Here is a 22,642-nt window from a genome sequence, read left to right as displayed (position 1 = left end):
GAAGCAGTACAGACATGGACAGGCCCCTAACTTCCTTGTCCTTAGTGTCCACGTCTGTCCTTTGTGGATAATGGTAGAAGCTGCCTGGCAGGTTCATCTATGTAACACTTAGCACAGTGCCTGGCACAGGGTGAGGTGACAGGAAAAGAGAGAAGTTGAGTCAGACATAGATTTTCCTGTCAGGAAGCTCATAGTGGATGGCAACAAAAAAACTTTTTTTTTTTTTGGATGGGAACAAAATTAAAGGGGCTTAGATCCCGTCCCACCAGCTCCTATTGCTCTGTACCTAGCAAGACTCTTTGTTTTTTGTTTTATGTAGGCAGATGTAGGAGGGGAGGTCTGGAGTAGGGGCTGGAGTAAGTGGCTCTGGGGGCAGAGAGGAAAGTGAAGTCCTGCTTTTCAAGGTCAGCCCCCCTCAAGCCTCTGTTCTCTCTGTGCCTTCCATCTGGAATGCCTGATCACACATCTTCCTGTGTTGAACCCTCCCGCTCCTTCCAGACTGGTACAGTCCCTGTTTCTTCTATGAAGCCTTCTTTGATCTCCCAGCCCAAAGTGCCTTTTCTATCACAGAATTCCCATTGCACCAGCCCCTCTCTCCCATGCCACTTGGCGACAGTGTCATCAATGTGTCGATAAGGACTCTTAGTTATAGTGATGAGTCCTTAAATTGCTTAAGCCAAAAAGGGAATTCATATAACCGTGAAGTCTGTATCTTTAGGTATGTTCTGAGTAGAGGTCTAATAGGATGTCACGGTTGTCACTCTTCCTCCCTCAGCTCTGTTTGCCTCTGCGTCTTCATTCTTGGGCAGATTTGCTCTTATAGTAACAAGATGGCCACCAGGAACTCCAGGCTCACATCCAATTAGTTCAACAGCTCCCACAGGAGGAGGGCTCCTCTTTCCAGCAGAAGTCCCAGGGATGATTTTCATTGGCCTGACTCAGGTTGCATGCTCACCTCCGAACCAATCACTGAGAACAGAGGGATTTGATGCTCTGATTGGCTGAGCTGGATCACACGCACATACATGGACCTAGAGGGTGCTGGGAATGGAGAGGGAAGACCCAGCTGAGTTACATGGAGAAAGGGTGGGGAAAGGATTTCCAGCATACTGGGGAATACCAGACAGCAGGTCCAGCCATGTCAGCCTCAGTAGTCATCAATGCTCGGGCCTGATCTTGCCACTAGGCTGTAGCTACAAGTGTCCCTGTGGCCCCCAGAGCCACTTACACCAGCCCCTATTCTAGGCCTCCCCCTACACCTGCCTACATAAAACAAAAAGCAAAGAGCAATGGAAGCAGGTGGGGCGGGATCTAAGCCCCTTTAATTTTGTTCCAACTATGAGCTTGCCCAGGGTTTGCTATATACTCTGTGTGCTCGATGAAGGAGCCAAAACAAAAAACAACCTCCTTCTGGTAGCGTCCTCCCAGTCTGAGGAAGAGGCAGCCCTGCCTTCCTGGGTAGGGGCCAGGCCCCCAGATGAAGCCCTCATGCCCATGGCACAGGGAAGAGCCCAGCTCATCAGTGGGAGAAGCTTGCAAATGGTCTCACCTGGTGCCTACTGAGGATGTGAGTTCTGCGTCGCTGAGGTGCTGGAGCCAGGACAATGCTGCCTGGGAAAGCAGATGTCCCACCGCTGGTAGGGTAGCAGTGGAAGCCTCAGATCCCCTTCTGTCCCTTTGCCCAGCTTATCTTACGAGGTATGGGGGCTGAGGGACAGTGTCTCCTTTATAAGGGAGTTTGCTTATTTGTTCCTATACATTCGGGTATCCCTCTCATGTCCCCAGCTAGAGTTAATGAAACTGCAGAGTGTGCTCAGGGAGTGGCAGGACCTGGGTGGGGCTTCTGAGGTGTGATTTAGTACCCAGCTGGGAGCATGGTCCCCCAAAGTGTGATTTAGTACCTGTGATGGGAACATGGTCCTCAAAAGTGTGATTTAGTACCAAGATGGGGCCACTTACGTGTCCTGGGTTAGGCTAAAATCATCCCAGGCCCTGAGTGCTGCCAAGAAGACAGAAAACAGGGCTAGGACCCAAGGAATAGGGTTGACCTGTGCCTGGTGGTCAGGGGGCCTCCCTGACATGGTGGCAGTTGGGCCAAGAGCTAACTGATGGGAGAAGCCAATGTGACAGGGGAACAGCAGGGCCACAGGCCTGAGGCTTGAAGAAGCCAGAGATGGAAAGGTGACCAGTGTGGCCGGGGCAGAGCAGGGCGGGGCCTGCACTGGGCTGTGAGCTCCACAAGGTGGGTGGGCCCAGAGTGTGCAGGGCCTGAGGCTGGTGTTCTCCAAGAGGGGAGCCACCATCAGAGGAGTCGGGGCCAACCAGGCACCACTGAGCTTGTTCTGGAATATAAGGGAGCAGCAAGAGTTTGGGTTGTCAGAGATGGGGAGAGGGCACTGTGGCCAGGCAATAGGCCAGGGCATGGAGGGGTGGCTCAAGGGCAGGCCTGGGAAGAGCCGGGTCAGCTGGGCCTCTAGCGTTGCTGTGGACACCAGGGCCAAGCAGTCTGGCCAGGATTTTATATCATGGCAGCCAAGCGCTGCCCTCTGCTGGAATATCTGAGCATTACACTCAGTGCCTTAGGGCTGTACCAACCCTCGCACGTCCCTAAGAACTTCATTGGTGGGATTACACCTACAGTGCATCTTACAAGAGTACATGTGAAACTTAGTAAATATAGAATATAAATGTCTTAATAACTAAGAAAATGCCAGGAAGGCTATGTTGACCAGTGTGATGAAGATGATCTATAAAACCAGTGTATGGTGCCCCATGATCACATTAATGTACACAGCTATGATTTAATAATAAAAAAAAAAGAAAGAAAGAAAACGTCCCTGGAATATGGGTCCTCAGAGCTGCCCAGCAGGACCTTCTGCTCCTACCCCTGCTAGCTCCTTGCACTCTTGCTTAGCCTGAGGGACAAGGATCTCACTCACTGCTTTTGAGGCTGTCTGCCCTGACCCAGCACAGGGCAGAGCAGCATGACCTCAAAGGAGGCTGCAGTGTACAGGGCCTGGGGGTACTGACTGCCCCCCAAAGCTGCTGCTCCAGTTCCTCCAGGCTCTGCCAACACCAGCCCCACCCCGGCTGCCATGGGGGGCCTTGGATCCAGGCCCAGGGGAGGTTGGAACAGCCTCCCACAGAGGACGAGGCTCTCTCAGGAAGACCCCTGCAGACTTCTCAAATGTGCCACGCTGGCCTGTGTCAGAGCTGCGGGCACTTCTCAGTTTCCCTGAACCCGAAGGGAGGCTTGACAAGAGCCTGGCCATGGGAACGGCCAGAGAGGCTGGCCAGAGCAAAGCTACAGCACGGCCAGGAGCAGGGGCTTCTCTGGAGCACTGTGGGCCTGTCCCACCCTGGCTTCTAGGTCAGTGGACCCTGCCCCTGCTTCTGCAGTAGCCACAGGAAAGGGGGGTGGGCTAGAGTAGGACCAAGCATGCAAATAAGAGGCCCAGAAACTTTAGCCTGAGTCTCATTCCAGCAGCCCTCCATCCCTCACAGATTTGGAGGACCAACTATGTACCAGGCACAGTCTGAGCCTTGAGCCCACACCAGTGAAAAGGCAGACAGACTCCCCTGCCCTCCTGGAGCCTATTTTCCAACACGGTAGGAAGACAGCTGACCAGCAGCTCAGACCAATAGCTCAGATGCTCTCGGAGAACAGTCAGAGCCCTGACAGAAGTCTGGGCTAGAGTAGAGGAGCAGGGGCAGCGTGGGCAGGGGCTCCTCCCTGAGTCCTGAATGATGAGAGGACATCTTTAGAAACTGCAGTAGGGATGAAGCACAGGGTGAGTCTGAGGAGAGAGGAATTTGGGTGGTGGGAAGGGAAGGTCAGATCAGCCATGTCAATATTCTTCCTGGTGGGTCAGGTGGCTCAGGGCCATCCTCAGCGTAGCCCTTGGGGCTGGGGCTGGGGCTGGGGCTCGGCCTCAGCCAAGGGCTTGTGGTTTTCTTTCCCATGAGGCAGGGGTTACTGACCCATTTTACAGATGAGGAAACTGGGGCTGTGAGTGCTGAAGGGCTTGCTTCTATACCTCCTGCCCACTCTCCGGGGCTTTTTCTGCATCAAGAGCCTTCTCCCCTGAGAGGTGCCAATGCAGTTCCCCAAATCAGGCCCCTCTCTGTTTCTCCTCCAGGCAGGTGAATTTGGGAGCTCCCTGAAACATCTGGGGAACTTTCCAGATACAAACATGCCATTAGGCCTATTAACTAAAATCACAGCAAAATAGACCATAATCACAAGACCTACTATTAGCATGGATGTGAAAGTAATTATCCCGTGCCGATTTAGAGTTATCAGAAGAATGCTTCTCGGGATAAGATTTCTACCAAACCCACATGGGTGAGGCCTGTGAAAATAACAAGAAGCTACCGGGTGGGACCCACGTTCCCACAGAACTAGAAAGAGGGGGTGTGGCTTGGGGTCATTCATTCATTTTGTTGCTGAACATTTATTCATACCTACTGTGTGCCAGGCCCATTCAGTGCAGTGGGGAATACTGAAATGACCAAGACAGGTGGTGACTCTGCCTTGTGGACCAAACATTCTCTTGAGGAAAGACAGATGTCGAAAAAAGAGCAATTAGGTGGTGCCTATAGCTCAGTGGGTAGGGTGCTGGCCACACACACCCAGGCTGGCGGGTTCAAATCCAAACCGGGCCAGCTGAATAGCAATGACAACAACAACAACAACAAAATAGCCAGGCATTGTGGCAGGCGCCTGTAGTCCCAGCTGCATGAGAGGCTGAGGCAGGACAGTTGCTTGAGCCTGAGTTGGAAGTTGCTATGAGCTGTGACACCACAGCACTCTACCCAGGGCGCTGGCTTGAGACTCTGTCTCAAAAAAAAAAAAAAAAAAAAAACAGCAATTAAACAGGATGACTTAAAAGATCTAGAGGAAATATGATGTGTAAGGAGACAGTGCTGGGGAGGCCGCTCCATGGAGGCACTCAGGAAGGGCTTTCGACCAGGTGACCTCTGAGCTGAGATCTGGGGAAGGCTGTTCTGACAAGGGGGCAGTAGATGCAAAGGCCCTGAGGCAGGAACAAGTCTGACTGGAAGGGAGTGGGCAGAGGGGCGAGGGCCAGAGGGTGGGGGGGGGGGGAGGTAGAGCCATGGGGCTGAGCAGGTATGAGCCAGGATTGAGGTCCTGTTCTGAGTGCTATGGGAAGGCAGAGAGGCTGGGGCTGATTTGCACCTGTAGCAGGTGCACAGTATAGAGAACAGGCAGGAGACCCAACCAGGGAGGAGAAAGGTCCTGGCCCTCCCAGGGATAAGAGTCCTCTGGTTCCCAGCCCTGCGGGTGGCTCTGTGAACCAGATTCTTCCAGACTCTTCCCCAGGTATGGACCAGCATGGGACTGAGACAGGCCTCTCAAGGCCAACAGCGCTATTGGTGATGGTGGTGACAAGCTGCCCTCACTGTGACCCCCTGGGGTAAACACATACCCAAGTCATCTCCTGTAATCCTCACATCTGTCTGTCTGTTCTGGATAAGGACTCTGCTTTTCCCATTTTCCATTGTAGGAACTGAGGCTCTGAGACATGTAGTTCCTTGCCCACGGTCACACAGCATGTGAATGAGTCAGGATTCTGAACTGAGGTCTGAGGGTGGCGTCCCTGCCTACTGTGCCCCCAGCTGGTCCACCCTGGCTGCCTCGGGACAGCCCTCGTGGGATCTCAGCCTTCCAGCCCAGGCCCTACTGCTGCCCAGACCCCCAGCCGGACCAGCCCCATCTGGCGGTAGAGGTGCCACCTCCCAAATCTCCTCCCTGAAAAAGGAGAACAGGTGACTGACAGCCATCAGAGGTGGAGTGTGAGGAGACCCCAGGGACAGCCAGCCCTTGCCCACAGTCCCCACCTCCAGCTCCAAAGCCCCCCAGGAAGGGCCTGGGCAGCCACTTCCACCCTCTGGAGCCCAGTGGAGCCCCGCGGAGACTCAGCCCTGCCTGAGCCCTGCCTGGACTCCTAAAGGGCCCTGGTCACTGACGAGCTTCAGAGGGAAGTCTCTTGTCCCTCTGTGAAATGGGGCAGTAACAGGTGGGGCAGAAGCTTCCAGGACATTCACTTGGTAACAGCTGCGACACTACAGCGCTCCAGGTGGGGCTGCTGTCACCTCGGGTGCTCACTCCGGTGAGGCCCCACGGGGGCTGCAGCCGCAGACTGTGCAGGTGGGGCGGCTCACCATCTTTCACATGTCAGTGTATTGGGCGGCTCTCCCTGCCACAGAGCTCCTCCCTCCCAATGGCCCTCTGTCTGCACACTGCCAGTGGAGGGGTGCTCTCTCTCTCACGGGGCAGCCCTGATGGAGAGCTCTTGTCCTAACTCCTACCCTGCTGCCTTTGGTCAGCCTGGCTGTGTGCCACCTGAGCAACCCAGAGCAAATCTTTGTGTCCCTCCGAACCTCAGTTTCCTTGTCTGTAAAATGGACTCAGTGATAGCTTTCTTCTTTTGGCTGTCTGTGGGGTCAGAGGAGATGAGGTATAAAGCAGGGTCTCCATAATGCTGGGCTCTTCCTGGTCCCCCTGCCTTTAACCCAGCCCAGGTCATGTATACATTTACGGATGATCATCAACATCATGGATAAACATTGTAGACTTTAAATGCTGTCTAATTTCCCATCATAGGCAGAAACCTTACATTTTTAGCCAGCTCCCAGTATTGGACATTTACCTTAATATTTATTTGAGGTTATAGTTTGATCATTGTTGTTATAAATAATTCTGTGACAGACATCTCTGAACATAAAGCTTAGCCTTTATTTCAGATTCTTCTTTGCTAAGAAATGTTGTTGTATTATCTCAGACCCCCCAGGGAGGAGGGACAGCCCTGAGTCCCTGTGTCAGGAGTGGGCAGATGGCAGATCCCCAGGGAAGGCCAGCAGGGCGGGGCCGGGGAGCGCAGCTCAGTTCCGAGGCTGGGCATGAGCTCGCCTGTGACCGGGGAGGTGCCAGTAGAAGGTGGGCGAACACATGCAGTTGTGGTTAAGGACACACAAAGTCTCCAGCAGCTTTTGCTGTTCCCTTACACAACACAGGCCTCTGCCTGACTATCCTCTTCACCCCCTGGTAAGTGGAGGCTCTGGACTCTCTGCTTCTTTTTACCTCCGAGCCTTTGCATATGCCGTTCCACTTGCAAATACCGTAGACCCTTCATCGCTGGCCTCCTCCCTACTCTGCCTGCTTCCTTCAGTTGACCTAATTCTCATGGATCGGACATGCACCACATGTACATACTGGTACAGCAGGCCTAGGTCCTTGTGTTGACTGCTTCTGTATGCTGACCCATTTGCTACAGTCCCTTCGGTGGTCAACTTACAGAGGTTCCACTGTACTTCCTGTCCATGCAGAGTCTGCCTGACAAGCTTCTGCGTATCCTTCAAGACTCAGGTTCAATATTCTGATTGGATATTTCCATTTTTCCTTCCTATATCCCTTTTTCCCCAAAGAACTTACCCTAGCTTCCCTCCTTCTCTCACAGTATTATTTTGTATGCATTTCTACTAAAACAGTCACATCATTATTGTAATCATTCTATTATAGTTATTATCATATTTGCTCAGTATTATAACTACTAGAAGGTACTTGTATTGGAACGTTTGGTTATAAGTGACAGAGAGCCATCTCAAACTGGCTGGCTCCCGAGGCTCACGGAGGACACAGGAATCTCTCTCTCTCTCCTGCTCCCAGTCTGGCTTCCTTCTCTAGCAAACGCTCTCCTCATGGTAACCCTAGGTAAAGTACCGGCTCTCATCTCTCAAGTTTAAGCTCAAGTTCAAGTGGGATGTTCTTCATTAGCAAGTGATGTTCTTCACTAGCAAATGTCTGGGCCTTGGTCTCTGGGCCCACTTGAGTCCTAACCCATTCCAGGCTCTGCCTGAGCCCCAGAGATTGAAGGGAGCCCCAGCTGGGCAGGAGAAGCGCTGTCCACCGTGGGGCTCAGAAATGCCAGGCAGGAGGTAGGGCCTATTCTCACCTTTGCACCCCCCTGCCTGGATGGGGCCTGGTGAGAAGCATTTTATGGGTGAAGGAGTGAGTGGGTAGAGAGTAAGTGCTGCTCTGTGTGTAGGGAGGGCTTGGGGCCCTGAGATCTAGGGTGCAGCAGCCAACAGCCCGCACTGGCTGGTGCCTCAGCCCTGTATGCAGTCCAGTACCACTTTGTAAGTTTGCGCTGGCCTGTCCCTGTTCTGTACCACATCATTGCTGGGCTCCTGTGTGGGGGTGCTCAGACCCTGAGGGCTATGCGGAGGCCTCAGGGGAATAGTTTTTCCTCTCAAAATCAGAGGTATTTCAAAGGAGGGAAATGACTATAGTGTATCAAGCGCACGATTTATAATGGTGACCAAAAGCTTTGTTTTTAAATAAAAATTATTTTAAATTGAGAGAAAAATATTAGGCCAATATTCATATAGGGTGAGAAGTGGGGACCAGTGGGAGGCCTGGGGAGAAGCCCTGCTCCTAGCCCAGCCGCATGCCCTGCCAGACTTCCTAACTCCAGTGGCAGAGAACTTCCTTCCTGAACTTTCCAGCAACCCCAGTCTGACCCTAAAACAGTATCAGTGGAGCAGTGCTGACAGTCCCAGACAGGCCCTCAACTGTCTTCTGCGTACGCTGCCTCATTCGAGCCTCACCTGGAGGGAGAGGCCCTACACTCCAGGTCTGGGGGCTGCTGGGGTAGGACCATTGGCCCAAGTCCCACAGCAGGTGGCAGAGAAGGTGCCTGCTCTTGACTACCGGGCTACACTGCCTGCTGAAAGGGACGGGGTTTGGGGAGGGGGGAGCATGGCACCCACTGTCAGGACAGCCCACATCCCTGGGCTCTGTCTCTCCACACTGGCACCCATCATCTCTGGTTTAGTGTTGGAGGCTGCTTCATCCCGCCAGTCTCAGGACAGCCAGCACTGGGTGACACTTCCTCTCGCTCACATTCACACTCTCATCCATCTTGCAGGGGCTCTGATGCTGCTGAGTGGAGGCTCAGAAGCTCAGGAGCTGCTGCAGGTGTGCCCTGTCTCTCTGGGCAAATCATCTGGCCAAATCATCTCATAACAGTGTCTGTGTCCCACATCCCCTTCCTCCGGCTGGCACGGCCCAGTGCACCTTGAGCATCTATGGGGTGCGACTGTGGGACCACAGCCCCCTCACTCATCACGGTCCCCAGAAGGCAGTGAGGACCAGGGCTGTCCTTGGCATGCTCAGTAGTGAGCCTGGCGTGGTGGCAAGCAGGGACCCATGCCAGCCCTCATGGCTTCCACATCTCCGTTGGCCAGGGCTCCAAAATAGCATCAAAAAGCAGTGGCTGCTCCATTTCAGAGCCATGTCAGGGACTGCTGCTCAGATGGGCCAGGGCCAGGGTCTGATCTTCTCCCCCAGGACAGGAGATAGGACACCTCGGCAACATGTGGTGTGCTGCCGAGGTGGATGTTTGCCAAGCTTCCAGAAGCCCACACGTGTTTCCAAAGATGACTGCCTCTGGCTACTCCCTCCCCTTGTCAGCTGCCTTCACGTGAGGGGAGGGGCGGGCAGAGATGTTAGGAAGGCACTGCCCAGGCCTGCCTGCCAGCACCCAAAGCCTGAGCCTGCGGCTATGATTAGAAAAGCCTGTGATTTGGAAACTCAGCATCTGAGTCGGTAGATTAGAGTCCATGATTCAGTCTTCCAAACATAATGTTGAGTGGGGAAAGAGTTGCAGAAAATGACATGCAATGTGATTCTACTTATGTAAAGTTTAAGAGCATGCACAGGTGTTTCTATCATGTGGAAGTCAACCTGTGTAGAAGTGCACAGGGAAGGGCTCAGTACAGAGAGAGGGCAGTGGACTTGGGAGGAGGGGATAGAATACTGGTGGCAACCCAGGGGCTTCCATCATACTCTTCATGTTCTATTTCTTGCAGTAAGTGTTCATGGCTTTCATCTTTATGCCTTTTGGTATATTTTAAATATTTTTAAAATTTTCAGAATACTGCAGGTTCTTGTAGGCCCAGACTGAGGCAGGAGGATCCCTGAGCCCCAGAATTTGAGGCTGCAGTGAGCTATGATTGCACCTGTGAATAGCCACTGCAGTCCAGCCTGGGTAACATAGCAAGACCCTGTATCTAAAATATACATATACACATACATATATATATCAACAGATGATGCCATTTTTTAGTGTCCATATAATACTTTATATTTTCTATAGGCATATATATGTAGGTAAATGTGTAGAAAAAGTTCTCGAAGGATGTGCTCTAAACAGATGATTGTAGTCCGCTCTGCAAAGATGCGAGAGCTGTAAGTAAGATCTAGGGGGTGGTGGCAAAGGTAAAGACTTAAGAGGGCATTATTTTGTTTAAGGAGAATAAATTTTCTTGTCATTCGTGCAATTAGATTTCATGTCTTTAAAATGTAAAGCTTCAGCTAATAGAAGATAAAATTCTAGGATCCAGGGGTTTCTGATGCTGAGATTTGAAGAGTCAGAATGTTGACAGCTCTGGTTCTGCAGTAGGAACAGAGGAGCGGGAGGGCTGGGAGCTCCCTGCTTCCTGTGTGAAGATGCTCAATCCCTGGGCGTGCAGGGCTCCCTGCCTGGAAGCCCCTCCCTGTGACTTTCGGATCTGACCGTGTGCGCCAACCTTCTCTGTCCTCTCTCTTCCCAGTTGCTTTGGGGACAGATGGCTGCAGGTTGCAAGAATGAGACGCTCCACGTGAATGTTCCTGTCAGCCTGCAGGTTGGAATTTTCCAGTGGAGGGAGGGGAGCCCTGGATATGAAATGTTCCTGGACTCACCCTTTGCCAAGTCTCTCTCTGACCACAGTCACTTCCTAAAGGGACAAACCTGTGGGATCTCAAGTCAGAGATCAGAGTTGGAACCTCAGATGGTGGTTGGAGGCTCCTTTGTACCTGACCCAGAGCTGAAAGTCAGAAATCAAAACAGCTCAGGTGGGTTGTAAACACTGCCCAAGCGCCTGGTGAACGACCTTTTGTGAAGCCTTCCATCTTGGTATTTGTTTCTGAATGCTGTGAGGTCTTTGCAGTTTGCCCTATTTTGGCAAACAACATAACATAGAATAAAAATGCATATAAGTTTATAAGAGGAAGGGCTTAAAAGCCAACACATATGCAGATGGATGTCATGGGCCCCCCAGGGAGCAGTAGGAAGCCCAGGAAAGCGGTGCTGGAGCACACTCTGTGCTTGGAGTAGCCCCATTCATGACTCTGAGCCTCAGTTTCTTCCTCTGTAAAATGAAAGTAAGAAAAGAATCACCATTTTGAGGCCAAAAGGGGTGTTAAAAGAGCCCACGCTGGGGGTCACGCAGATGTGAGCTTGGCTCCACTCTTGCCTTAATGGGAAGCCTCAATATTTGGGCAAAAGTATACTTTTTAGGGGGCTTCTGAGGATTCACAAACACGATGGAACAATCAGACTGAAACAAAACAAGCCCACCTGATGCTCGGGTTATATTTTGATGATGTTATTAAAATCTTACGAGACTTCAGTGAGTGGGGATGGGGGCCCATAGTAGCATGAATCACCCGTGTGATAGCATTCTGCTCAGAGAAGGGGTCCATGATGTAAGAAGATTGATCGATCATTCACTGATTCGGGAGGGCAAATTCAAAGCATATGATTGATGACATTCACTTTGGCCATCAGCTTCAACCCTGTTCCAACCAGGATATGAGCCAAGAGAATAGGGTCTTAGTCCCACCTCTGCCACTTTTTTTGCTGTGCAACTTTCAGCAAGTTGCTCGCCCTCTCTGAGGTCCATTTCTTCCATCGTAAAGGAAGGAAAGGAACTCAAGGATGCAGCATCATTGCTTCTCCTAAATTCAGTGGGTCTGAGAATCTAGAGAGAATGGAAAAATGGCCCTCTGAGCTGCCAACCACAGGCCAGAGCATCAATCCTCTCATTTACTCGTTTACTCATTTTTTCATTTATTTTCCCCAGCAAGGCAGCTTTGCAAGTGATTAAGAGCCAGGACTAAGGAGCCAGGATGCCCTGGCCGTACTGCCCACCAGCTGTGTGACTTGGACAGTTGCTCACCCTGTGGCTTTAGTTCTCTCCTCTATAAAACAGGATGACAGGCTCGGCACCTGTGGTTCAAGGAGCTAAGGCGCCAGCCACATACACCTGAGCTGGCGGGTTCGAATCCAGCCCGGCCCACCAAACAACAATGATGGCTGCAACCGAAAAATAGCCGGGCATTGTGCCAGGTGCCTGTAGTCCCAGCTGCTTGGGAGGCGGAGGCAGGAGGATCACTAGAGCCCAGGAGTTGGAGGTTGCTGTGAGCTGTGAGGCCACGGCACTCTACCCAGGGACGGCTTGTAGCTCTGTCTCAAAAAAATAAAAAATAAAACAGGATGATAATATTATACCTCATTGGGTTGTCATGGGGATTATAGTATACATAAACATTTATTTATATACACACATATGTGTATTCTGAAAGAAGTCTGGGATTCCTGATTTATAGATGAGGAAATGGAAAGTGATCAGATAAGCATCAGATAAGAAGAGACAAATCTCTGTGTGAATAAAGTTGAGAATCTGGAACAGGAGAGTAGATATGAACTTCTCACCTTGGCCACCCTTGCTCACCCTGCCAGGCACGCTGCTTGGGGTTACACAGATGCACCAAGCTTGTCTCGGCCTCAGGGCCTCGACTCTAGCCCTCCTCCTGCCTGGAGTGCTCCTGCCTTCATGTTCAGGCCACCTATGCCCTCGTGGGGCAGCTGTTCCTGACCAGATAGCCTCCCTACTCCTTCCCCTCAGGTCCCCTCTCTTCTGTTTATTCTTGTCTTGGCTCTTACTGCCACACAAAACTATATATTGGTTACATGCCTATTACCTTCTCTGCCCTAGGATGTAAACACCATGAAGGCAGACACCTGGCCTCACTTGCCACTGTCTTGCCAGGGCAAAAACAATGCCTGGCAGTGCCGGTGCTCGGGGGTTGTTGAAGAAGAGAAGGGGAGGGAGGGAGAAATATGCACCCCAGCCAGACCGAGTCCCACTCCCTTTAGAGCAGGCCTGGCAGGCATGACCGCTCAGCATCTGTGGAGCAGCCAGTGTGTGTGCTGAGCCCCCCGAGACAAGTGACATAGCTGAGCCCATTTTTCAGTGGCATAATCCGCAGAGGGCTGCCAAGGTCTCATAGCCCTCAGGTGGCACAGCTAGTCTTGGACTCGGTCGGCCTGACTCCGGTGCGCTCCGTGGCTCGTTGAGTCTCGTTGCCAAGACAGAGCAGCCACCCTGGAAAGCAGTGTCTTGGCAGGTTCCCGGCGGCGCGTGCACTTCAGCAACAGATTTCCAGGTTTCCAGCGCGGGCCAGGAAGGGGCCAGAGCCCCAAGCTCGCTCTGGTGGCCCGGTGACTTAGCTGCCGCGGAGCCCGGGGCGGCCGAGCCTGATGCTGCTGTTGCCATGGCGACCAGCGCCTTGGCGATTGGTCCAGCACGGCCGCACTACGCGCTGCTCCCCGGCGCGGGGGGAGGCTCCGGTGCGCGCGCCCCTCCCCCGGATGCTGCGAGAGCGAAGCGCGGGCGGCGGCCCCTCCTGGCCCTCCCCTGGTCCCTGCGCCCGCCACCCCACATGTGGGGGAAGGAGCAATCCCGAGGGGTCCCAGGTAGCAGCGAGGCAGAGCCCCCGCCCAGCCTGGAGACCGTGCGACTGGACATCCTCTCAGGCTCATTGGTGTGGTGTGAGCCCGCCCTGCGTGCCCAGGGCCCCTCCAGAGCCGGCTGCTGCCACCGTCCCCCCCACCCCGCTCCCTCCCAGTCTCCCTGGATGAGCCACCACCCCCGGGAATGTGACTCGCTCCCTGATTTAATTTGATTCCCTTCCACTTCTTGCCTGGGCATCCTGCACCGCCTCTACCCACGTTGAGCCTCCCCAGCTGGAGAGGGAGAGACAGAGAGGAGCCTGGTCTCAGACAGGATGGCGTGCAGAAGACACTATTTGTGAGTAACCTGAAACCAGAGGCCCAGGGGGCCCCAGCTGAGCTCCGAGCTGGAGTGGGGGTTTGGGGGGCAGATTGCTGTGTAGGTGGTTTGCAGGGGGAGCCGACTGCCCAGCAGGGAGACCGGCACTGGTCCCCCTCAGCAGAGGTGAGATGAGGAAGAGGCTGTTAGTCAGCAGGTCTTCATCAGGCTGTGGATCTCCCAACTCTGAGGATGCATCCTCCCCCCAGATCAGTCTCTGGGGTCCTCAGGCCCACTGCCACCGTTTGGCTTTGGGCGTAAAAGCAAGTCTGTTTGGGAAAAGCTGCTCTGCCCAGCACATCCAGGACCAGCCCAACAGCCATGACTGATGGAAGGTCAGCAGGCAGCTGGGGCCGTGGGCAGAATGCTGTGTCCTCCAAGGACAGGTGAAGGGCCAGCCCTCCAGCCCTAGCAGAGTGGCATCCATGTCCAGCTGTGCTGCCCAGGTGTTCTGTGGGCCAGTGGTGGCGGAGTGCCTGTCTGCTGGGCCTAACACCGGCAGCAAAAGCTGTTGAAGTCTGCGTGGCTTAGTGACATCACGGGCCTGATATTTATGGAAACTGAAGCCCGTGCTTCATTGAGCCAGGCTTCCCAGGGGGCAGTGGGATTGGGGTGCCAGAGTGCCTCTCGGCTGGGGCCCTGCACTGTGCTGTTTCTTGGGGTGAGCAACCTTTGCCCCCCTCCAAGACCCTGGGCCATGGGGGTTGAGGCCAGCTTAGGTCTCCACCTGCCCCAGGCTACTTGTCCCATGCCAGGCCATTTGGAGCAGTTTGGTGATCTCCGACCTTGTGTAGTTAGAGAGCAGGGCTGAGTCCTCTTGGGCTAGACTCAGTCCCAGGAGAAAGAAAGAGAGGCCTGGAGCAATATGTGAATATGTGGGGGGGAGGAGTCTGGGGGCTACTCCAAGGTTTTGCATGTCACTGGAGCCCCCATACTGTGTCAAAGGCCTACAGAACCCCCAATTAAGTGGCAGTTCCTCCTGGCCTCCACTGAGGGGCGACTTTCTTGCTAATGGAGCGTGAAAGAAAGTAAACATACCCTAGGCCTCCTGTGTCAGCAGGCCCCTGGTGGGAGCTCCGTGGGTGGTGCTGTGGCCTCTGCGTCTGTAGTTTGCTGTGACACTCACTTGCTTTTGTAGTGGAAAAGCACACAGGTTGGTTTGTTGAGCAGAATGCACTGGCATTCTCACTCCCTGTGGCAGGACCCTGGCTGTATTTTTATTTTTTTTTTTATTAAATCATAACTGTATACAATGATATGATTATGGAGCATCATACACTCACTTCATAAACCATTTGACACATTTTTATCACAGTGGTTAACATAGCCTTTCCGGCGTTATCTCAGTTACTGTGCCAAAACATTTACATTCTACATTTACCAAGTTTCGCAAATACCCCTGTAATATGCACCACAGGTGTGATCCCACCGATTCCCCTCCCTCTACCCACCCCCCCCCTTTCCCACTTCCCCCTATTGTTAAGTTGTAGCTGGGTTATAGCTTTCATGTGAGAGTCCCAAATTAGTTTCATAGTAGGGCTGTGTACATTGGGTACTTTTTCTTCCATTCTTGGGATACTTTACTAAGAAGAATATGTTCCAGCTCCATCCATGTAAACATGAAAGAGGTAAAGTCTCCATCTTTCTTTAGGGCTGCATAGTATTCCATGGTATACATATACCACAATTTATTAATCCATTCGTGGATCGATGGGCACTTGGGCTTTTTCCATGACTTATTTTTAGAAACAAATAGTGAATCCTTCCTAGGGCAGAACTTGCACTGTGAGTAGGTCCTCCTGAGGCAGCTGTCCTCTCCCTGACGTACCTTTGCCTGGGTCAAGAAGCCTGATGTCAGAGAAATTCTCAACTTTCAGGGGATGTTAAACCCTGGGTGAGGGAGATGTCATTAGGAAGAAAAGTGACTGTTCACATTAGGGCCCAGCACCTTGCCCCCAGGGCTCTGTCATGTAATCCTCACAGCAGCCTTGCCTGGGTAAGCACTGAGACCCCATTTTAGAGATGGGAAAACTGAGGTCCAGCAAAATGCTCCTGGAATCTCAGAGCGTGCCAACCAGGGGCGGAAGTTTTAGCCCAAGCTCTACACTCGAATCACTTGAGTGATTAAAAAAATACCAGTCTGGGGCCCAGCCTCAGAGATTCTGATTGTAGGTGTGGGAGCTCTCCAGCATCAGGAATGCTTTAGCTCTCCAGGTGGTTTTGGTGTCCCACTGTGGCTGATGCTGCCAGGGTACAGCTGCTCACCTTGGCAGCATCACCCAGCCCTGACCAAGCCGATCCAAGTACAGTTCCGTTAGGGAGACTGTTGCTACGCAGATTCCAGTCCTCTTCTCCAGACACTGATTTAATCTGTCAGGGGCACAGAAACCTGCATTTGAACACAGGGCCCCTGGCGTGTTCGCTGACTCGGGGACCAAGCTGCTTGCCTGGGAGAGGGGGGCTCACCTGCCTGCCTTCCTGGAGGTCTTTTCACTCTTACCCAGCTCTCAGGCTCCCACAGTCTCAGCACTGTGACATCCAAGCTACCCGCACCCCCACACTCCGCCACTAAACCTGTTGGCACCAGAGATTCAGAGGGGGTGGCTCGAGGGGAACAACTGCCACATTTTTATGGAAGGATTTTTGAGACCCAGCACAGGCCTTACTTAAGGTCCCCGCATGAGCCTGGGTTTGCTCACCATTTTACCCCCACCCGGAAGCAAGCGTGGGCCACCTCCAGGCCCAGGGTTCTCCCAGCATCTGCTGCTCAGGCCTGATCATTACCCAGACTGTAGATGTGGGAAGGAGAAGGGGCACTGAGTGCCCTAAATGTTTAACTTTCACAACACTCAGGTGCAGCAGCGTCATCTCTGACATCAGTGTCGCCCTGTTTGATTTTAAAGCTTCTCACGTCCAGTTGCCTCACTGGTTCTCACTGCCTACTGTAAAATATGGTATTGTTGATCCCATTTTATAGAGGAGGGTGCTGAGGCCCAGAGAGGGGAAGGAATCTGACGGGGGCCACACAGCTATTTCTTGCTATACTTTTGGCAATGGTGTTCCTTCCTCAATGTGCCACCTGTCAGATCTGGACAGACTTGCCCACTGTCCCCAGGCACCAGGGTGTCCCTTGGCCCAGAGGAGCCCTGCCAGCGGGCGTCCCCAGCCCATTGTCCCTGACTCCCTGCCCTTCCCCTTCGTTCTCTGGGCCCCTGGCTTGGGTCCCAAGGAATGTTACAGTATCGAGATCCTGTCTCAGTCCCTCATGGAGGTGGGCACAGTGGACAGGATCGAGGGTGACAGCAAAAGTAGGAGAAGATTTATTAACCCGGGGGAATATCAGGAACCTCTAAGAATCAGTTCCTTAATCAAACTTGCTAACAAGCGAGTCATTACTGCACTGGCAGCTTAATTAATGTGTCTTAATAAAGGTCGGTCCCCCTTCAGACTGGAACTAGAGCCGTCTCTTCCATGGCCTGTGTCCCCCTCTGTCCCCAGGGGGTGTCACATCCTGTCAGTTGAGCACGGGAAGTGGGGCTGGGGAGGGGAGTCTGTAGATGTGTGGGCGTAGGCTGCTCCCTGAGGCTGAGGCAGGGCACTCCAGGGCACTCGCCTGCCTCCCTCCCCCACACCTGCTCTTTCATTCACTCACTGCCTGGAATTGTCCTGGCTCTACTGTCCCTTCCCCTTGGGGAATGTGGTAACCAGCCAGCCCCTGAAGGAGGCAATAGTCTCCCTCCAGTGGGAAGCTCTGACCCATGACTTGTGGTGGGGCCTCCATGAAGGAAGCAAAGTCCTGGTGCCTCTGTCTGCCCCAGGACAGGAGGAGAGAGGCTGGTGGGACTGGTCCTGGGACATTCCATTATCAAGGCCTCCACCAGGCCTTTGGAGGAGGCCCATGTGTCCAGCCTTCGCCATTGTCACTGTGGCTGTCTATCCGGATTGGTGCTATTGTACGTGGTGATCAGCACTGGCAGTGGGGCCGGGCTGGGTGCTGGCAGACAGCAGCCCCAGCCCATGGGGAGACAGATGCAGGTGGAGAAACTGAGGCTTAGGCTTCACTCTCAAGCGTATGTGGTAACCATCTGCCCTTCTTACTGTGCAAATTCCACGATTGCTATTGAAAATGGCCTTATGAATAACCCTCCTGCAATGGGCTGTTTTCCAAGCACACTGTCGCATCTATTTGCCCTTCACAGCCCTGGGAGGCAATTGAGCAGATGTTTGGGCAAAAAGGCCAGGACACGCAGCCAAGGTCACATAGCCAGGCTGGGGCCTCCACATCCATGTTCAGCTAGTGTTCATGGAGCACCTGTGCCTAGCTTAGTGCTGGGGACAACCAAAAGAGTGCCACTGTCACAGAGCACTGCAGGAGAGACAGGACGCAAAGAAATAAAAGGGACAGAGTGCCTAATGGGAGTAGAGCTAGTGGTCAGCACGGCCACTTGATAGGGAGGTGACCTTTGAGCAGAGATCTAAATGTTGAGAGGAACTAGCCAGGAGAAATGTGGGTGCCCCCAGGTGCAAGGGACAGCAAGTGGCAAGCCCTCAGTGAGGGGCACATTTGGCAGAGTTGGGCAACAGAAGAAAGGTTGATGTGGCCGGAGCAGAGTGTGTCAGGAGGAGGGATAAAGGGCTGGGAGCAGCTCATGGGGACCCTGGAATAAAGGGCCTCCTTGTCATGCTGGAAGCTAAAGATGCAGAGACTGAGGGTCACAGAAGCCGAGGGGCCTCCCCGCAATGAGAGGGCATTATGAACCTGGGCCTGCAAGTTCAATGGTCTGGCCACTGCCTCTACCCCTTTCTTTGCCAGGCCAAGACCCAGATCTGCTCCCCGCTGTGCCCCTGAGGCTGGCAAGGACCCGACATAATGTTGGGACTGAGAGACCCTGTCTGGGTGAATTTTACAAGCAGACTGAGAGGAGCAGACTTGTCAGACAGGCAGGAGCAATAAGGAGGGTCTGCTTAGGCAAGACCTGCTCCTGATCTACCATCTGCCACTGTCTTCTAACAAAGGACTCATGAGGGGCAGGGCAGGTCAGACGTCCAGGCCCTCTTTGGACCTCCTAGGAAACCTAAGGTCTGGACTGGCCCCTCATCCCTCGGGTAGGACCTCAGCCAATCGTCATCAGCAGTTCCCAGGTGCCCCAACACAGGTGCTGGGCCACAGCTTCCCGTCTGTGGAGTGGGGATGGTACTGCACCGTCCAGGGCTCGCCCAAGGATCACTGGGATGGCCAGACCTCACTCTCGAGCAGTGCCCACCCTGTCCTTGTCTTTCTCTGGTGACCCTTTGCCAATGCCACCCAGGGCCTTCTGTGTCTCTCAGAACTTAGGGCCCTGACTGCCTCATTACCCTGACTTACTAACTTGGTCTCTAAGATTAACAACGAAGGTGAATTCCCACAACTCTGACTGAGTGGTCATCCCATTTTGCTCAGGCACAGCCGGTGGGTCTGCCTGACTTCAGACCCTCTCGTCATCAGACATGGTCTGTCCGTCCTCAAAAGAGGAGCCAGCAGGTGCCAGGTACCCAGGAGATGGAGTGATGAAGGGAAGGGAGGTCCAGAGGGCAGGGACAGGCCATGGGGACACTGGTACCTTGCCCTGAGCAGGGTCTTGACCTCCTGGCCACATGTGCTTGGCTTAGAATCAGAACTCAGTAGCTATTCCTGCCTTGCTTGTGTCCAGCACTGAGGGTCCTATGCCAGTGGCTGGCAGCCCTGCCCCCAGAGCCTGTGGACCAGACCAGCTTTGTCACTGCCCCTGGGAGCCTAGATGGCTTTGTTGCTGGTGCTGACTGAGCTGCATCAGTCTCACGTCAGGGCCCTCTGCTCTACCTAGGGTTTGGTGATTGAGAGGCTCCCTGTCTGCCTCCCCCTCCACAGTCTGTTCACTGGCTCCTGTCCTCTCCCTCTGTCACATTCCCCCCAGGAGGTTCCCTGTCAGCTCCCTGCTGGGCAGAGGGGACGAGAACACCCTGCCTTTGGTCTCTAAGGCCCTGGCCCTCTTGGGACCTCACAGGAGAAGGTACCAGCTGTCCTGCCTTGCTGTGTGACCCTAGGCAGGCTTCTTGCCTTCTCTGGGCCCATGACCTCATGCAGAGCCAGAGAGCAGGGTGAACTCTTCCCTGTTCAGTTTACGCTGAGACACAGTGGGGGCTGGAGGGAAGAGGACCCAGAGGCTGCCTGAGCGGCAGCAGCTCCAGGGGTGCTGGTTCATTCACACAGCCTCATTCTGTCCGTCATTCACTGTTGCTGTGGTGTTGTGGCCCACTCACCCATTCATTCACTCAGCCTGCTGTGGCCATCAGGCACCTAGTCTGTGTGCCGGGCCTGCAGGGCTATCCCTGTAAATAGGCCAGGCCAGCCCTGCCTGCCTGGAGCTGACCCTGATGGTGCTGAGAAGTGACAGAATAAACAGGCCACAGAGAGCTGAGAAGAGACAGGGGCATGAGGAGTGGCCCTTGTCACACACTCCCCTCTCCCCTCTGCCACCCTGGTCCCTGCAGCCCTCTCCCCTGCCCCTCCTGTGCTCCCCCTCACCCCAAATCTCAAGGTCTCCCCGGTAAACTGGGCTCCTCACTGAGCCCCTCTATCACTGGTCCTCCCCACTGCCCCACAGTACGGGCCCCTCAGTTGTCACCAGCTGCCTGCAAGTTCCCACCTTTGTTTTCCAGCGTTCCTACAGGGCTGGCCTCACAAGGCACCAATAACCATGTTTCTAAGTTGTGGTAAGATAGATATAACACAAAATTTAGTACTTTAACCATTTTTAAGTGTACCCTTCAGTAGCATTAAGTACATTCATAAAGCTGTACAACCAACATAACCATCCATTTCCAAAGCCTTTTCATCTTCCTGAACAGAGCTCTGCACCCACTAAACACTAACTCCTCATCGCCCCCCCCCACCCCCCATTCCACTCTCCGTCTCTGTGACTGTGGCTGCTCCCAGGAGCTCATGGACGTGGAATCACACAGTGTGTGTCCTTTCGTGCCTGGCTTATTTCACTTAGCACAACGTCTTCAAGGTCCGTCCATGCTGTAGCCTGTGTCAAAGTCCCTTCCTTTTTAAGGCTGAATGCTGTTCCATTGTATGTACAGGCCGCGTTTTCTTTATCCGTTTGTGCATTTGGCTATTGTCAGTAGTGCTACTGTGAACATGAGTGTGCTCGTATCTCTCCAAGTCTTTGGTTTTGATTCTTTTGCGTCTATACTGAGAAGCGGAGTTGCTGGATGAGAGGGTAAGTCTCTGGTAACTTTTGATGAACTGCTATGCTGTTTTCCTCAGCAGCTGGGCCATTTTACATTCCCACCAACAGTGTCCAGGGTTCCAGCGTCCCCAGTACTTGTCAACACTTATAATTGTCTGTTGTTGTTTTTTCCTTTTATTAATTAATAGCTGTGATTCCTAATGGTGTGAAGTGACATCTCACTGTGGCTTTGAATTTCCCCTCCTTGAGTAGGGGCAGATGCGAGTGATGAAGTTTAGCTTACAAGAAAGACGCTTACATCTTCTTTTAAACTTACAACAGAGAGGTTGTTGATCTACATGGTACCAAAAAAGTCTGCATACAATCTGTATTTAACCCCACCCCAAGTTTGTCCCTCTGCCCAAAGGCTACAACTGTCCAGCAGTGGGGCTGGGCTGGGTGCTGGCAGACGGACGCGGGTGGAGCAGCTGGTGCAGGATGGAGGAGGGGGTTTGCCCTCTGGGGCAGGCCCCATGGCAGGAACGTCGGCCTGTCTCACCAATATTCATGTGAATGTAAGTTAATCACAGCTATCTGAGCCTTGTGCTCACACCTTCTGATGTCTAAACTACAAAATGGATTTTGTGTGATTTGAATGTGCACTGCGTTTTCTAGGAATGCAACTGCTCTCACGGTTGAGGGAAGATCAGACTGTGATATGTTCAGAATTCTGCCAAGAACTGTCGTCACCAATCAGAGCATAGTGTCACCAAGGGTGGTGTCCCTTGTGGTGCCAGAGTGGCCATCTAACCCCAGTATGCGTCTAGGTTTGAGGTTGCTATCATATAACCAGGCAGGTGACTGGTGTTCTCATTACGCCCTGTGCGACGGGCCCATCCACCATCAACATGCCAAATTACCCATTATTTCCTTATAAATTTCTTTCCTCTTTGGCTCTCTGTAATGTCCCAATTAGGGCATTCTGTTGGTTTCGTTTTAAATGGGTGTGTAGAAAGGTATTATTTGTCAACTTGATTCAGAACAGAGAAGTAACAGTGGGCAGTGCAAAGTTTCAGTTGTAAGGAGGGGGTGCTAGACAAGGGGTCTCTGGTGATGGCATTGTAGTGTATCTTGACATGGTGATACTTGTGTGTGTATATGCACGTGTGTGTGTATATGTGTGTGCTTGCACATGTGTGTTTAGCTCCACCCAGTTTATCATGTTCAGGCCACACCCTGGTAGGTGGGAACAAAGCTGGGGAAATCTTCCTGGGACTGTCCTGGGGTCTACCACACCCTGGCAGCTGAGACACCCTGACCCCTTCTCCCCAAGGCTGAACCTCACCAGGGGCACTGCGACCAGCCCCCCTGAAAGGCAACACAAGCCCCCTTTGCTGCCAGCTGGGGTCTGGCCTGCCCCTGCTGCTCTACTAACAGGCTGCAGACCTCAGCGGGCCACTGGGGCAGGGCCCGGCAAACTCTCTGAG

At 53.1% G+C, this 22,642-nt stretch overlaps 1 protein-coding gene across 2 annotated transcripts in view; it reads left to right on the top strand.

The window, feature by feature from the left end:
- The window catches only part of IQSEC1 (IQ motif and Sec7 domain ArfGEF 1), a 402,419-nt gene that overhangs the window by 200,219 nt on the left and 179,558 nt on the right, over positions 1 to 22,642 (top strand). Inside the window, exon 1 of one of the 2 annotated variants that reach the window (XM_053598866.1) lies at positions 13,577 to 13,941. The exons of the other annotated variant lie outside the window; for it this stretch is intronic. Within the exon in view, the coding sequence (XP_053454841.1) occupies positions 13,919 to 13,941 (23 nt within the window). The 5' untranslated portion in view covers positions 13,577 to 13,918. Of the gene's footprint in view, positions 1 to 13,576; positions 13,942 to 22,642 lie in introns of those variants that run through there. 2 annotated transcript variants of the gene reach the window in all.

Source organism: Nycticebus coucang, chromosome 8, assembly GCF_027406575.1.
Source record: "Nycticebus coucang isolate mNycCou1 chromosome 8, mNycCou1.pri, whole genome shotgun sequence".
NCBI lineage: Eukaryota > Metazoa > Chordata > Mammalia > Primates > Lorisidae > Nycticebus > Nycticebus coucang.
This window is presented reverse-complemented; position numbering and strand designations above follow the sequence as displayed.